This window comes from Marmota flaviventris, chromosome 8 (genome assembly GCF_047511675.1).
Source record: "Marmota flaviventris isolate mMarFla1 chromosome 8, mMarFla1.hap1, whole genome shotgun sequence".
NCBI classification, from domain to species: domain Eukaryota; kingdom Metazoa; phylum Chordata; class Mammalia; order Rodentia; family Sciuridae; genus Marmota; species Marmota flaviventris.
The window spans coordinates 49,439,074-49,456,938 of record NC_092505.1 but is presented as its reverse complement, the minus strand read 5'-3'; the positions used below and the strand labels follow the sequence as shown (position 1 = coordinate 49,456,938).

Below are 17,865 nucleotides of genomic sequence, written 5' to 3'. Positions count from 1 at the left end.
CAGCTCCAGGTCTTAAGCCTAGGTCTTTAACGAGCTGCCCTTTCTCTTGCTCACTCCCTGTCTTGGTTCTTTGCACCGTGTGGTGAGTAGGCTGCCCGGATGGGGTGGCTGCACCAGATCCATTTTGTGCTCTTATTGTCTCTCAAATGTTGAGCTGTTTTTTTCCTCTGGATTGGCCTGCAATTCAACCCAAAGTTGGTGCCGACTCCAGAGGTTTACAGGCTCAGTCCCCAAGACTATCCCCACTTCAGATGCCAGGCACAGTGTCAGGTCCCCAGGTTACCCATATTTTTGTCTGATTTGGGTACAAAGTGGAGTGGTTTCCATACCTTTCACCCTTTCATATTTGATGATTTGCTAATGGTGCATGAGACTTTGGAAAACATTTTCCTTACTATTACTGGCTTATTATGAAGGATACCAATGAATAGCCAGAAGAGGAGGTACATAGGGTAAGGTCTGGAAGTGTCCCTTGCTTAGAAGTTTCTGTCTCCATGAATTTGGGTATGATTCTCTTCTGGTCTGGATGTGTTCATTAGCCCTGTGGCTCTTTGATCCTGTCCTATGGGGGTTTTATTGAAGTTTGATTGCAAAAGTAAGGTTGATTTTGGCCTCTTTTCTGCCCCAGAGGTGAGGGTGGGTAGGGCTGAAGTTCCAGCCCTCTAAGCACATGGTTGGCACCTCTGGCCACCAGCCCACATCCTAAAGCTGTTGAGGAGTCCACCAAGTGTAACCAACCTCAGGGTTTCCTGACACATATGTGTATACCTTTGTGTAAACTCAGGTCTGGCTGAAATGGGCTCAGTCCAAATAACCAAATACACTATTGTTATTCTGGAAATTCCAAGGGTTTTGGTTGCTTTGTGCCAGGCACTGGGCACAAAATCCAAACCTGTTTCTTACCTTGCCAAGGACATGTCCAGCAAGAGCAGTTTCAATTTCAGCATCACAGGAGAGCCTAGAAATGCCTCTTGCCCAAGATCACCAGAGCGAGAGATTAGAATGCTGTCTGCAGAAACTACTGTCTGGCTGTTGGGTGGAGTTCCTCCTGCCTCTTTCTTCTCACTCTGCAGTTTGAAGCTTGTGGAAACCTGTTTAAGGGGAACCTGAGAACTTGTCTGGGCAGCACATCCATTAGCTCAAATGTGAACAATCAGCAAGTGTTCAAGAGCTGTCCCCCTCTGACACCTGCAGATGAGAATATTAGGGAGCAAGGAGGAGGGAGTATCTTCATGAGAGGCAGTCTTGTTGGGTGGGAAGAGCTTGAATTAAGAAGGATGTGGCTTTGTTACCCACCAGCTGGGTGACTCTGGGTACATTCTTAACCTCCTTGCGCCTAATCTTCCTTATTCTGATCTGCAGCTCATATTACCTACTTTATAAGCTTGAGAATTAAAACTGCATATAGGAAAATGTTTATTTAAAGAGATGGGAGCATAATAAGAAATTATTATTTACAGGAACTGTGAGTTTTCATGACCTTCAATCCAAGTTTGGGTGAACATGTACAGGGAAGGGTGTTACCACCTTGTCTGGTGCCAGTGATTGGGATGGGTTGCTTTTCTGCCAGCTAACTATTGTGATAAGAATGACTTTATGCTGACAGCATCCTGGGCTAAGAGAAGGAAACTCTGATTAGTCATAAAAAACTAAAGCCCCAAGCTCATCTGTCCTGTCTATTTCCCTAATCAGAGTGTACCTCTTGTGAAATGCCCATAGGCAGCAACCTCTGCCCTTGGCTTTTCCTGGAAATACTAATTCAGGGCAATCAAGAGAAGTCCACTTGTGGTTGTGGGTGGGGAAAGATGTGGGTGTCATTTTCCAGAGTTTAGTAAGCTTTCATTTGTCTAACCATAAGCTAGAACAGTTATACATTTTGGGACCCCAGAGTCCCCTGTAAAGTTGCATTATCAAACCACGTGAGACTAGGTTAACTAATGCCGTGGTGCACTGACCTCCCGCAATGTGTTAAACTTGTCCTTAGATGTACTCTGTTTCCAGACTCAGCACCATTGCTGAGGACTAGCTCCTCCCACTCCAAGGCTCCCTTTCCTCCCCTCCTTTTCCAACTACTGGAATTCTACCGATTCTCTCCAAGTCAATTTCAAGTAGCAATTCTCCTGGAAGGCTTTTCTTAATTATCATCTCACTATGATCTCTTCATCATTTAAAACTAATTTTTTTTCCTTTGTGCTTTTCATATGGCATTAATATTTTCTGCCCTGAATTATCGTTATTTTTTAATTCATCGTCTCTTCTGTTAGTCCTTCGAGGGTGAAAAATTTATCTTTGGCAGACATACCTTACTCATAGCCTGAGCTATAGTAGGTAAATTTTAATTGAATGGAAGCACAGGCTTTGTGTTGGAGGTTGCTGTGCTAAACCATGTTTATGGTGGTTTCCTGGGCACTGGGGCCTGACAGGTGCTCTTCCACTGAGTCTCACAGCAATCACATGAGGTAAGGCCATTGTGGCAAGAGAAACTGGGAGTCCAGTTTTTCCATGACTAGAGACGTGACATGCCTCATTTAGGAATGAAAGAGAAATGACGTTCCAAATTGGGAAATGCAACTGGGTTAAGTGACATTGCCACCAGGCAGAGAATAGCGGCGTGGCCACTTGGTTCCTAAGGATCTCCTCACAGCCTTCTTGTGTCACCTCTCAATAGCTGTGAGCATTGTTAATGGAAAATGAGACCTAGCTGTCAAGAGGTCCTTGGAGTTTCTTGGTTTTGTTAGTAATTGTATTTTGTAAAATAATGTACGAGACTGAAAAATCAGCCCAGTTCACACAACAGTGACTGTGAACACACATTTTAGGCCTGAACAGCAGCCTAAAGCAGGTGTCCAACCATTGGTTCCTTCCAGCTCAGGCCCTTGGTTGGCTCTGTTGAAAGTAGCGGTTTTGTGAAACTCAGTCTTACCTTTACCATCTTTGTGTCTCATGGAGACAGACTATAAAGAGGAAGAAAGAGCAAAAATGCAAGCACTCATTCAACAAAGATGGCTTTAGAGATGAGCTTGAATGTCATGAAAATGACGGGGACTACTCAACATTTCCTAATGGTCCAAGGGACAGTGCAGTATCTGGGGGTTGCTTATGTTTTCTCCCTTCCCCACCAGGAGACTGATTTTATTATTCATTTCAAGAAGAAAATCCACTTGAATCTGTTGAGCTAGGAATAAGGAAAGAATTTAATTTTTGTTTCCTTTCTCTCTGTGTCTCTCCCTACAACCTTCTTCTTTTTCCTTCCCTTCTTCCTTTAGTATAGTCACTTATTTTTTTTTATTAATTCATCAAGTATTTATTGAGTTCTTACTGCATGCAGATAATATCCATGGTGGATACAAACTTGAGTGGCTCTAATTTGACAGAATTTAAAAGTATAGTTGCTAGTGGAGGAAGAAAGGAAGAAACACAGAAAAGCAAGCAAAAATAAATATACAAATCGCTAATTGTGATATTGTTACAAAGTATTATAAATGGCGTATGAGATCAGGGGCTTAATGACATAGGATGATTGTCTAAGAGATCTGAGAAGCAAACATTTAAAGGGTGCTTAAAGAGGTGAGAAGTAGCCAGCCACGGGAAGATGGTAAGGTGGGTGAAGGCATGGTGGATTCAAGGAAGTGTAAATAGTCCTATGGTTGGGGCAGAATGAGTTAGAAGGAGAGTGGCCCAAGATGAGGTCAGGAAGGGAGGCAGGAAGAAGAGACCAGGTGGGCAATTGCTTCCTCTTTCAGCCCCTCAATTTGCTGATGTGCAAAATGAATCGTCAGACTGCACTGGACCACTGCTGACCTTAGTGGTTGTTATTAGTCACTTTTTGTTACCATAATGAAATGCCAGAGGCAGGCTATTTATTTATTTATTTATTTTTAAAATACACAACAACAGTGGAATGCATTACAATCATTATTACACATACAGAGCACAATTTTTCATATCTATATACATAAAGTATGTTCACGCCAATTTATGCCATTGTACATGTACTCTTTTTTCCTTTTGCATTACGATTCTTAATACACATATATACTACAATTTTTCATATCTCTGTTTGTATATAAGGTATGTTGGCACCAAATTCAAATCTTCATACATGTACTTTGTATAATGATGACCATCACATTCCACCATCCTTGCTAATCTCCTTCCCCCTCCCTTTCCCTCCCACCCCTCTTCCCTATCTAGAATTAATCTAAACCTCCCATGCTCTCCCTTCCTACCTCACGATGAGTCACCCCCCCTTATATCAGAGAAAACATTCGACTTTTTTTTTTTTTTTTTGGATTGGCTGACTTCACTTAGCATTGTCTTCTCCACCGCCATCCATTTACCTCAGAGGCAGGCTATTTATGAAGAAAAAATGGTTTATTTAACTCACAGTTTTGGAGGCTCAAAGTCCAAATAGCATGGCACAGACCCTGGTGAGGGCCCCATGGCAGATGGCAGGAGTGTGCAATGAGAAAGGGCTCATGAACATCTAGATACAGAAAGCCAGAGAACAACTCCAGGGTCAGACTCAGAACTCCAGAACTCACTCCAGGAGACTCTATTCCATGGGTGTGCCCCACCCAAAGCCCTGAGGACCTCCCACTAGCCTCTCCTCTCAACGGTCTCACCACCTCCCACTACTGCCCTCCTGGGGGTTCTGCTCCCAAAACATGAACACTTGGGGGTGTCAAACAACCGTAGCAGTGGGTATTAAGCATGAGTCCTTTTTCTCTGTAGATTTCAAAATCAAAATGTCCCAAGTTCTCTGGCACTGAGGAGGCTACTGTAGGCCCCAGGACTTAGAGGTCTACTTAAGTTAGGTGGGGAAAAACAAAATCTTTGAAGCAAGGATTTTCAACCTGGGCATTCTTTGGGGCCAGGTGAATTTTTCTTAGGCCCTTCCCCTGCTTTGTGGAATGTATAGTGGCATTCTTGGCCTGTACCCACCAGATGCCAGAAGCAATTTTCACCTCGTTGCGAGTGACACCCCCCCCCCAAAAAAAATGCTCCAGATATTGCTAAGTGTCCCCTGGGAGACAAGCTCACCTTTGTAGGGGAAGCGCTGCCTTCCAGGGAGAGGTTGTAACTCTAATGAGTGGGCAGAATGGACGAGATGAGAGATGGAACCTGACATGTGGTTAATGGCAGGGGGAGGATAAAGTGTGGCAAGGACAACAGGAATCAGGAGAGCACGTGCTCCTTACCACGGGCACCTCTTCCTCACCCCAGCTGGTTATTTCTTTCTTTTCTTCCATGACTTCAGATATTCCCAATTAGATAATCCATAATCTTGGGTCTGTGACGCACTCTGGTTATCTGTCCAGGTTATATGGCATTAGCTTAGTTATTCCATTAGTTCTTCAGAATAATGTGACGAACCCACCACCCAGATGAAAACTGGGATCCTGAAAATAACCTACATCTAATTGTCTGACCTGTCATGCCCCTGCCTGGCCCTAGTAGAGGTGGCCATTGTCTTCTATTGTGTCTTCTTCATATCCTTATTTCCCTTTCTATATGGTTTTATTTTATCTAACTGTATCCTTAAAAAGTACTTTAAATTGAATTTGCTTTTAACTTTATGAAGTGGTCGTGATGTTATTGCAATACTTGGCACCGTGTCCACCTGCCGTTCACAGAGTCATCCACGCCACTGGGTGCCGCTGTGGTCCACGTGCGTGAAGCATGGCGTTCAATCCCTTGTGTGGATATGGATTGTGACAGTATCCTCTCACTGGGTGGAGTTCAAGCTCCTTCCTGGGTTATTTGGAAGGTGTCTTTTTGTCTTCTCTGTCTGATTCTTACAGTACAAGAACATGGGGGAAATATGGCCACAATTTCTGATTTGTTTGGAAGAAAAAAACAGAAATGGCTATTTTTGTGTGAAAATAGCTAGGGGACCAATTTAAAAATTTAAGAAATACTTAGCAGGTCAATGAGAAACCTATCTGCAGGTTATTCTTTGTGTGCCTCCAGATTTGTGGATTAAGTTGTTCAGTATGAGAATCTCAAAGTCACATTAACTTAGAAGCTTGGGAAATTCTCCTTTGTACTAAAGAGTGGCAAACAAGAAACTACTGAAGCAGAAATTTTAATAGGTATCAGAGTGGAGGTAAGCAGCAAGGTAAATCGCATTCATTTGACAGATTTGTGTTGTAATGCATGGAAATTACAGCAAAGTATTCTTTTCACACCTAACATTTCGAAATAAGGGAAAAGAAATTATCTTCAGGGAAGTCAACTTTTAAAAATGGAGTCTTTTAAAACCTTCAAATATTAAATAAAGCCTGTAGAGAAATGTAAAATGTCTTCAAGAGACTAAATGGCTCCCAGGCCAACAAAATTTGACTGTAATTTGATTGAACAAATTAATGTGTTTAAAGAGGGCGCCTATCAATCAGGATGTGAGATGGTCAGAGAAGATTCCAGAGCCCATTTTAAGCACTGTGCTGACATATAGCTCCACTGTCAGGACAACCATGACTGTGGATGGTGCTGTTGGGGAGGGAATGTGATCATAATACAACCCCCACGTTGATCTGGTTGGTGTGATAATTTCATCTGTTCCTCTCTCTGTGTGCCCTGGTCTCTGAAATCTGCTCACCTTGCGTCTTTCCTGTGGACAATGATTCTTTCAGCAGTTTCTGGGACTAGAAGGCTGAGAATCACTCTCAGGATTTGGTAGTCCCCACGTGATGACATCACACTGGAAAGACTTCTTTGGAGACAGCCACTGACCTGTGTCCTGTTTCATTTCCATGTTCTTATGTCTACACTTCACGTATCACCAAGTGCTCACCTCATGTCAAACCCTAAATTAAAGTGCTGAGGGTAAATTCTGAAAGATTAACTAGATTCAACCTCATGAGCCCTCCAGAGCAGGGCCTTATTGAAGAACTGGGAACACCCCTGAAAATCGATGGAGAGGTGTGCATATTTTTATAAAGAGAGAGTCCATAGGTTTGGCCTCTCTGTTGACCTACTCGCTGAGGAAGTTTAAACCATTGCTTTGGGACCAAAGTTTGGCTTCCTGTGAGGAGAAGGCCTGGATAGCTGGAAGCCAAAGTTTAAGCACTTATAGATGCAAAAGACCTGAATATCTAGGGACTGAGGAAGGAGAAGAATGTGTGGGTAAGCAAAGGATGAAGACAGGAACACTGTGCTGTTCTATAGTGCACACAGCCTGCCGTGAGTTTAATTATTTGTGTAATATTCTTTTGAAAATTTCCTAATTTTCTTTTTTTTTTGGCTCACTGATTCCCCCTTTTTTTTGTGGGAGGTGAGAGTAGGTGGAATGCAGGGTGGCAGGGAGAGTTACCTCAAGCATATTCAGGGACATGGAAGGCACTCCATGAATATAGGAAATAAATTTCTATGAGATGGTAATAGCACCATGTCAATTTTTGTAATTTTAAACCCAATATCTGTTAATAATTCCTGGAATGCAATTCACTTTGAGTCATTACAACTCAACTCACTTCAAGAAGCAATAATTGTCCATGCCTTGTCCACATTTTTTTCATCGTTTCTACAGAAAATTTAATAATTTTAGTATTATGGATCACAGAGCCACTAAATGGAGTGATAGCGTCCAGCAGGCTGACAGTAGGGAAGCTTCTAGAGTAGCATTGTGGTATTACAGGGGCCGATTTGCTGCGCTTGCCAGGGACACCTTTGTCTACTCCCATCATTCCAGTGTTATTAGTAGCACCTCATTCCTAGGACAATTTATATGGTCACCTTTCTGTAAAAACCTTTTATTGCTCTGTGTTTAATCTTTCTATTTGTGTCTTCCCTCCCCTCTAAACTAATGAGCTCCTTGAGGCTAGAGACATTGTCTCATTTATCTCTGGGTCACGCACATGCCTGCTATTTGGCAGACCCAATAAACATCAGTTAAATTAAACTGAAAATTAAAGATAGAATGTAGAAGAGCTTGAGAGTAGAAATAGCCAGCCCACATTGTCTTCCATGTGCTTCAGAGGTCTACAGTGGAGGCCTAGTTTGGAGTTACTTAGGAGCTTTGTGTCTTGGGAAACTTATTTCCTCTTTCTTAAACAGAGGATGATGTGTAAAGTACTTAGTGAAGGACTTTTAAGTGCCCAATAAATGTTAGTTGCTAGCATCGCTATCAGTAATAATTAGTTACTAATAATAACTGTTATTGTATATAGTAACTTGAAACTTGAGTTTTTTAAACTGGAGAATGAAGACAGTGATTCCTGCCTATGTTATCTTAATAATGAGCATGAAGATATTTTGGAAAGTATTGAGGACTCTTGTTGCACAACCCATAAATAAACGCATGCTAACTGAGAGGTTTGTGCTACAGAACAGGGTAGCTCAGGCAGATGACATGGGGGCTCAACTAACTGGCAGTATAAAAGTTTTCATATATACATATATGTATGTGTGTGTGTGTGTGTGTATATATATATATATATATATATATATATATATAGTGATAAAATGATGAGGCTGGGGCTAGAAATTTATCAAGGACAAAGTGTACAATGGAACAGCACACTGGAGATGTGGGTGGAAGGATTCAGGACAGGGAGGGAAACTATGATGGTAACTTACTCCATATGGGACAAACAGAGCATTGCCAGGGATGTGATGTGGGGAGCCTTTCCAGTTGTGGCACCAGGAAAGCAAAAACTGGAGCTTGGTCCAGAGGAGCGTTCATGTTAGGGTAGACAGTCTACTCTGCAAATAAGTCAAAGCTTTGATTTCTGAGTTAATGCAAACATTCTATAAGAGTCAGGCCAAATGTGGACAATACCTAAGGATGTCATTCAGTGCCTGTCTGTGCTGCCAATCGTAGGAGGGAATCTAATAATTACACTTGAAAATAGCTTTCAGCTCGGGATCACAGAACCTTTCCAGATAATGTATTCTTGATCAGGTGAGACAGGAAGCGGAGGTTGCAAAGTTTTATTTCAGCTCTCTGGTTCCCTAGATATTATCACTACCCACATTTTATTGATAAAAAACTGAGGAGGAAAGAGATTAAATAACTTAGTGTAAGTTCACATAACCAATAAGAGGCAGAGCTAGTCTCTGAACCCAAAGTGTCTTGGTCCAGAGAATGTGCTTTTAACCAGAACATTCTACTCCTTCTCAGTTTTATAACCAGTAAAAAGAATACCTATGATTTTGTGAAAAGTAGTTGTGAGACTAAGGCCATAAACTTCAAAGGGTAGTTTTCTATTCTGCTCCAGACTTTTCTTGGAAAGAATTTTGTCTAGATTAGACATGTATGAGAGGTGAATCTCTTATCTTGTTCAAATTTCTATTGTCTAGGATCTAATAACATCCTCTCATGTCTCATAATGGTGCTCAATAACACAAGCTGATGTGAACTACAGATTCTCTATGTATTATCCCTTCTGATGTCAAATTCCTTTTGTTACTTAACATGGGAGGAACATGGGGACATATGTGACCAAACTCCCAAAAGCAAGTTGGCTGTTAACCCTCTTGTGATCAGATTCTTTCACTGAATCCTGGTTCCAAACCTCACAGCCTGGTTGCCCTTTCCCCGGCCTGGGAGGTTTGCTGGTTCTAGCCAACAGGATCACTGGTTCACTGTCATGGCTAGCTTTCCTGCCACAAGGCTTGTGGACCTGTCTGCTGTAGCTATGAATCAAACTCAAGGTTCGCCTGCTGACAGAATTGGGTTTGAATCTTAGCAGTGGAACTGGCTGTGAGGCCTTGGACACTTTGTCCCATTTAGCCATTCTGAGCTCAGTCCCATAGTTTGTGAAATGAGGGTAATATTTCAGGGACCATAGGGATAATTGGGAGACTTCAACAACCCATATATCTGAATGCCTGGCATAGTGGTATAGTGTTTGGGCCAGGGCAGCTGAGGGCCCAAATTGTAGAAACGAATTTTTGCATTTAGATGGTTCTTCCTTGGAGGTCTGGGATCATGTCTGAAATTTCTTTGTCAGGAATCCTGCTCCACTGTGTCTCTTCCTCTCCTTGTCTTCCCCTCCCCCCCCCCCCCCCGCCCCCGTCAACACTCCCTCTCTGCCCCCAGTTCATTGCTAAAATCAGTATTTGTTCATATATTGTGCTCAACCAATATTGAGAGTCATTTTGATTCCATTTCAGGAAATATTTGGCTATCGGACTCAAAGCTGCAGGAAAGTCCTCTGCCTGGCTGGATCCATCGTCTCATTTGGAATCCTCCCCTTGGTGTTTTATTGGAGACCGGCTTGGCATGTCTGGGCAAGCTGTGTCCCGTGTTCCTTGCAAGAAGCAGACATTGTGCTACTGAGGACAACAGTAAGTGTCTGCCTGGTTTTGTAATTAGCTGGTGACCCCTCTTCCTAGACGTCGTGCTGCAGGAGAGCTGTGGAGATGAGCATGAGGCAGGTGGCAGATGAACCCTTTCGGTATGATTAGGTCTGTTCATGGCTTGGCATCTACCGGGAATTCAATAATTTGTACACGATGGGATTTGGTTAAGAAGACCTATATCGTGGCATGTTCTTTTTAAAATGGTGACATTTGTGAATATTATAAAATAATCACATTAATAGCTAAAGATATTAGGGGGTGTGAAGTGGTTAAGTCAGGTTACAGGTTACAAAATCCACACTGACTCTTATTCCAAGCCTGATGTACCCATGCCTGTTCCCTCTGTGGAGTGACTTTAGAGGAAGGGAGAGAGGAGCTGGGGAGGATAGGAGGTAGAAAGCATCCCTCTGTGGGCTCCACAGGGAAGTGACTTCCTAACTTGTTAATTTCTGCTCTCCCTGATCCTGCATGTGGTAGTGATCCCACTAACACGAGGTGGCTGAGGGGCTGACCTGGATATTCCTGCGGAAGGAGTGAAAGGACAGTCTCATGGAGCACTCCCCTCTGACTGACTCACTGATTCTAACAAGGCACCAACCTAAATGACCCAGAATGACAACCAAATCCCTGATAAATCAATTGCTTTTGGGAGTGTAACTTCTTTTTATTTATAGCACTCTTTCTAGATGAACATTTTATTTAATGCTGTAAGAAGGAAGGACGGCAGCAGGACTTATAACTAGCAAAAAAAGAAAATGTTGTAATCCAAAATCTAACCAAGCTTGGGCTAACTTTCCATGACGCTGGGAATTGGATAGAGTATGTCTGCTGACTTGCTGTGCTGGGACCAGCCCCACCCTTCATTCTGGATCCTATTCCTTTTAAGAGCTACCTGTTCTACGTCTCAGATTAGCTGACATGTAACCCTGATACAGGTGACAGCTAAGGGACTGACTTGCAGGTTGAACTATAATTTAACCAGAGGTTCTTGAAGAATAAGCTTCAAGACTTCAAGAAAGCAAGATATTATTGTGGAGTAAGGATGACAACTCATGTTGATGATGTTGAGAGGCAGCGGTAGCCCACGGAACGGTCAAAGCATACTTTTCGAAGGCTCCTAGAATGTGCTTGGAAGGAAAGTGCCTGGCACTCACATACAAGACTTCTTCATTGGATGGGAAAGTGGGGCCTGGGGAGGTGACACAATTTACCTGAGCTCATATGTGAATGAGGAGCCTAAGACTAAATACCATGTGTACAGTTAGTCTAGGGCTAGCCTCCTAGTCTAGGGTTGTTCCCACTGGGTTATATTTAGGCCAATGGTTCCCAAGTCTCAGCTGGCATCAGGATATTCTAGGAGGCCCATTAACACAAATAGCTGGGGCCCACTCCCTGGAGTTTCTAGTCCACTAGATTTGGATGGGGCTGGGAGTTTGCATGTTCAGTGGGCTCTCAGGTACTGCTAATGCTCTGAAAAACCGCACACGGAGAAAACTGCTACAAATCATCATAGTTCCTGTTTAGGAGCTGTCTTGGTCCTTGGGAGAGGAATAGAGATTTGGACATTTGATTCATGGCTCAGCCATTAGATATCTATAAAGTCTGCGGGAAATAATCCAGATTTAGCAAAGGGTCATAAGTGGCCCTCCTAGACACAGTCTGAATTTCTTGCTGGGGCAGAGTGCTGGGAGCCATTAGCCAAGTAGGTATGACAATTTCCTTGCCAGCGTACCCCATGTTGCTGACATGTTGCAGCGACATTGAATGTAGGTGACCTTGCTCAAGGACCAAGGCAGATTAGGGTGTTCCCGGTTTAAGATAGTCGTGTTTAGGGCGTTCCCAGTTTAGGTTCCAGGTTTAAGGTTTAAGATTATTCCTGCTGGGAATAGGGCGTATCCTGCTGCCTGAGTTCCCCTTGAGTTCTCACAGGATTCAGACAGTATATTTTGGGAGACAGAAGCCCAGTGGAGGTGGATTTGGGAGAGAACGTGGATTTGGGCAGAGAACGTGGACTTCCCCAGAACGTGATTGTAGACGGCTGGTGTGAGTTCGGGAATAAAGAGTTGCTGTTTGAATCTACAAGCTGTGTGGTGGCTCGTGATTGTGTGCCCAGCCAGACTGCGGCAGCAGAGTAGAGAAGTTTGTTTTCTGGGGCCCAGAAGGGGTCTTAATGTTTTTCTCTTTAATTTTTAAATTTGTTGTTTTTAGTTATACATAACAGTAGAATGTATATTTTACCTATATACCTGGAATATAACTTTCCATTCTTGTACATGGTGTGGAGTTACACTGATTTTGTATTCATATATGAACATAGGAAAGTTATGTCTGAATTCATTCTATTGTCTTTCCTACTCCCAATCCCCCTTCCTTCCCCCCACTCCCCTCCACTCTTCAAATGGTGAACCTCCACCCGCCCACTCCCCTACCCATGCCTATTGTGAGTCGGCATCCACATATCAGAGAGAACATTTGGCCCTTGTTTTTTTAGGATTGGCTTATTTCATTTAGTATGATAGTCTCCAGTTCCATCCATTTACCAGCAAATGCCATGATTTCATTCTTCTTTCTGGCTGAGTAATACAGAATGGGGACATGATGTTGATGAAAGACCAAGGTTTCGTAGAGCTGCTTCTCCATGTGAATCTAAGGACCTATCAGGTTTTTACTTTGTAGCATGGAATGAATTTACCTCTACCCTGCGGGTACTTCCATGAGCTCTCAACTAGTTCTCAGGAGGGCACTGCTTTTGCTGTACCAGAAGCAAAACCTCTGAATCAAAGACTCCTCAGCTCTGAGAATGACTGGCTGGCTGAGCAGAGCTCTCTGAGACTGCTGGAGGGATCAAGGCATGGACAGGAAATGAACAAGAAAATGGGAAGGGAAGGGACGACAGTGAAAAACTGGAGAGGGAAATAATTAAACGGAAAATGAAGATGCAGAAAGAAGAATCTACCAAGGGTGAAAAATTTGAAAAGTGTCAGCACACAGGCAGATAGTGCCTTCTGGAATTTGGAGTCAAATATTTTGACTTTTAGTCCTGGTGCTTTAGGTTTGTTCCTAATTTTTCAGGATCTTGGCTACTCCACTTACAAAATGGAGCTAGCATATATGAATATGTAACAACGAATCCCATCATTCTATACAGCTATGGTGCACCAATAAAAATATGAAAAACTATGTACCTGTGTAGCTTAGGAAATTAAAAAAATTGTCAAAAAAGTTTTAAAAACGGGGCTAGTAATGTGCTTATTCTTTACTGGGCTATTGTGAGGATGAAGTGAGATTATGTATATAAAAGCCATTTGCAAACTGTGAAGTGGATTATCAATGACTATTTTAAATTTGTGCTGGTGCGCATGCGTGTATTTTGTTATTAATAGCTCAAGCAGCTCAAAAAGCTTTCTGTGAAGAAGAGCTTGCTGTGCTTGAGGTGTGTCCATGCCTAAAGGCCATGCTGGCTCTGATGTGTCCTCCTTTGTTGCCAGCAGGCCTGGCATCCCCTTCCAGGGTAAGGTGTCTTGTGACTGGGAATCCCCAGCCCTCTTCTGTCCCAGCCAGGTGATCTCTCCTGATTGCATGTGGTCCCTTTTGCAAATGAACATATACTAGAAATACTCCAAAAATCAAAATAAAGCAAAACCACAGAGCCTTTGGAAGCTACATCCCACTATCCTACACCTTTCTTTGCCTCTTTTTCAAGTCTATGTATTCCCTCTCGCCTTTCAATGCCCTTCGAGCGACTCAGAATAGTCTCAACCCACTTCAATCATGCCTTTTCCATTTGATTTCAACTTTAATTTTTAATTACCTGCGCTTGTGTGTAATTTTAAATGGATTTTTTATGCCAGAGACCCTTCAAATAAATGAGGTTCTAAATTAGTCTTTATGTAATTAAGACAAGAACTCAATTATTTCCAACATTCTTACTATCCAAGACTTAGATAAAAATAAGCTTCGAGCACCAATAGATTAAAAGTCTGCTTCTAGGTTATTTGCATTAAAATGACATTTTAAAATTTTTTATTTGAGTTATATTAGAATAGCTGGACTCTTACAACGTCTCACTAGAGAGGACTGGGTGACTCCTACCTGAAAATGTGTTATTTATCTATTCTTCATGTTATTAGAAAATTAGTACTTGGTATTTATCATCAATCTCACACTGGTAAGATTGCAGATCATTATCACAGACACTGATTAGGTAGTCATTTCTTAACATTAAAAAAAAAAGCATGATGTACTTACTAAAAACTTTCCATATTCAGTTTATTTTTGGTTTCCCCTTTCTTATTAAGCACCATAAAGTGCAAGATTTTTTTTCTTTTTTTCCAAGAGTAATTACATTTTTTATTTTATAAACTTTAAGGTAGAATTTATTCATTATTCATGTATTTCTGAATTTTAACCAATATTTGTAGTGATGCCACATTTCTATGCAAATAGCCTAATTTACATTCATCGGTGGTTTGAATTAAATGCTCCTGATGATTTCTGTAGTTCCCATCTTTTTTTGCAATCACACACACGTTTTTCCCTTCACCGTCTTTGCATATCACATATTGTCAAAGACCCACGATGTGCAAAGGAGAACTCTGTGATGATTCCTTTTGAGGCCTGACTCAAGGCACTTCATTCTGAGAGCAGCTTTTTTCCTTCAGTTCCAATTAAAGACGTCAGGCCTGGCGGCTTTTCGTTAAAAACTTAGGAACTCTGAAAATCAGCTATGCAAATGGCATCCTGAAGTCTGACAGGATGGGGGTGGGAGTGGAGGTGAGGTGGGGGGTGGGGACTATTGCCTCTCCTCAGTACCCCCTCAGCAGGGTGGTTGCTCACAGCCCATCCCCCACATCAGCACCATTTTTCTATGGAGGCAGCAGGGAGTCCATGCTTTTAGCCATTAACTGTTTTCTACCCTCCGTCTTTTCACCAACTTATTCATTCATTAATAAGTATTCACCAAGCATCAGGCAGACACCAGACATTATTGAAATCACTAGGAATATAACTGTGAACAAAACAGATGGAAACCCTTGTCCTTGCTGGGTGACACTCTTGTGAGGAGTCAACCCTCTTCCTCTCTCTCACCCACACACATTCTCTGTAGAACAGATGCAGAACACAGGTATTTATCTCCACTTATTAAAACCTTCTCATTCCTTAGACATACATTTATTCATTTATTTAATTTTTTACACAAATGGAGCACAACTTTTTATTTCTCTGGTTGTACATGATATAGAGTCACACCATTTGTGCAGTCATACCCATAAATAGGGGTAATAATGTCCATCTCATTCTACCATCTTAACCCCTCAACACATACCTCCTTGACTCCCCTCTCTCCCTTCTGCTCAATCCAAAGTTCCTCCATTTTCCCCTTGCCCCTCCCCATTATGGATCAGCATCCACTTATCAGATAAAATATTTGGCCTTTGGTTATTTGGAATTGGCTTACTTTACTTAGCATGGTATTCTCTAACTCTGTCCATTTACCTGTAAATGCCATAATTTCATTTATTAAGGCTGAGTAATATTCCATTGTGTATATATACAGTTTCTTTTTAAAAATTTTTTAAAATTTTAATTTGTTTTATATGATGACAAAATACATTACAATTCATCTCACACATATAGAGCATAATTTTTCATATCTCTGGTTGTACACAAAGTAGAGTCACATCCTTCATGTCTTCTTACATGTACTTAGGGTAATGATGACCATCACATTCCACTAATTTTCCTAACCCTATGCCCCCTCCCTTCCCTTTTCCCCTTTGCCCTATCTAGAGTTCATTTAATCCTCCCCTCCACACACACACACACACACACACACACACACACACACACAGCATATTATGGCTCAGCATGCTTAAATCAGAGAAATAATTCGGCAGTTGGTTTTTGGGATTGGCTAATTTTACTTTTCGTTATATTCTCTAGCTCCGACCATTTACCTGCAAATGCCATGAATTGATTCTCTTTTAATGCTGAATAATATTCCATTTTGTATATATACCACATTTTCCTTATCCATTCATCTACTGAAGGGCATCTGGGTTGGTTCCACAGTCTAGCTATTATGAGTTGTGCTGCTATAAACATTGATGTGGCTGTGTCCCTGTAGTATGCGGTTTTTAAGTCTTTTGGGTATAGACTGAGAAGTGGGATAGCTGGGTCAAATGGTGGTTCTATTCCCAGTTTTCCAAGGATTCTTACAGAGTTTTTTTTGTTTGTTGTTTTTAATTCATCTACTGAAGGGCCTCTAGGCTGTTTCCACAGTTTAGCTATTGTGAATTGAGCTGCTATAAACACTAAGGCGGCTGTATCACTTTAGTGTTGTGGTTTTGAATCCTTTGGGTATAGACTGAGGAGTGGGATAGCTGGATCAAATGGTGGTTCCATTCCAAGTTTTTGAAGGTCATTTCTTAGACTTTTATGACCTTCTCTATCATGTCTTTGTTGATTCATTATCTGGCCCAGTCCTGGAGGTACTTCCTCATCTCTCCTGCATTCTCTTTTAATTCTCTGTTTTCATTTCTGTGCTTTTGGCAGTCTGCCTTGTAATAAAATGCTGTTCACTTTGCAGTTTATAATATAGCCGGTCACTGATCATTTTATTTAGTTTTCATAACAACCCTGTAAAATGTCAGGATTGTGTCCATTTTACAGATGAGAATACAGAGAGAACAAGTAATTTTACTTCCTAGTAAATGTCAGAGCCAGGAGTTCCCTCCCTGTTTCTCTTTCCTTCATAAACCTGATGAGTGCAGACTGATGCCAGTCACAGTGCTGGTTCCTGACAGGGGTATGTCTTTGTTTATTATTATAAACAAAGGGTCATGGAATTCATCAGTCCACCACATAAAAAAATTATCCAACTCTTCAAAGTGTTACTTAGGAAAGGTTCACGGTTAGGGTAGGATTATGTAACAGGGATTTAACCAAGTCAATAAAATCTGGAAAAATCTTCCTGGGTTCCAAACAGATGAGATTTAAAAGCTGATGGGAAAGGCATATGAAGAGTGGTTCAGAAGAGGAAATCATGTGGGCAAAGAACTTGAACCTAAGTTTTCCCACCCTCTGAGTCCCAGGGTTGGTTTGGCACTATACCACATTCCTTTTTATGGTTTTACTCATATCAGATTATAGGCTTTTTGAAGAAAGATGAGTGGCTTACTTTTTATCCTCTCTTGGAGCTAGTACAGAGCCATGGCAGGTGCTCAATATTTATTTCATTCAATTAAATAAATTGAATTCAATGGAATCTGTAATAGTCTTACAGTTTCTATTACTGCTTTATTTCAAAGATACTAAAGTGAAATGCCACAATTGAGAAAGAAAGAGAACATGGTATTATGTATCTTTTAGGTACACACTCCCTCTCCTGAAGCCCATCCCCTCCACCCCCACTTCTCCCTGGCTTTTTACTAAACATGGAACCAGAAATCCTGAGATTCTCAGAACTGGCCACGGACAAATGACTCTATTTTAAGATAAGTAGTTCTGATGCTATTATTCTTCATAACACAGGGCCATTGATATTGTGATTTAATA

General features: G+C 41.6%; 1 protein-coding gene across 1 annotated transcript in view; it reads left to right on the top strand.

The window, feature by feature from the left end:
* Atp13a4 (ATPase 13A4) overlaps nt 1-17,865 on the top strand; it is a 125,562-nt gene that overhangs the window by 30,323 nt on the left and 77,374 nt on the right. The window contains exon 2 of the mRNA XM_027936112.3: nt 10,120-10,293. Coding sequence (XP_027791913.3) covers nt 10,120-10,293 — 174 coding nt within the window. The remainder of the gene's footprint in view (nt 1-10,119; nt 10,294-17,865) is intronic.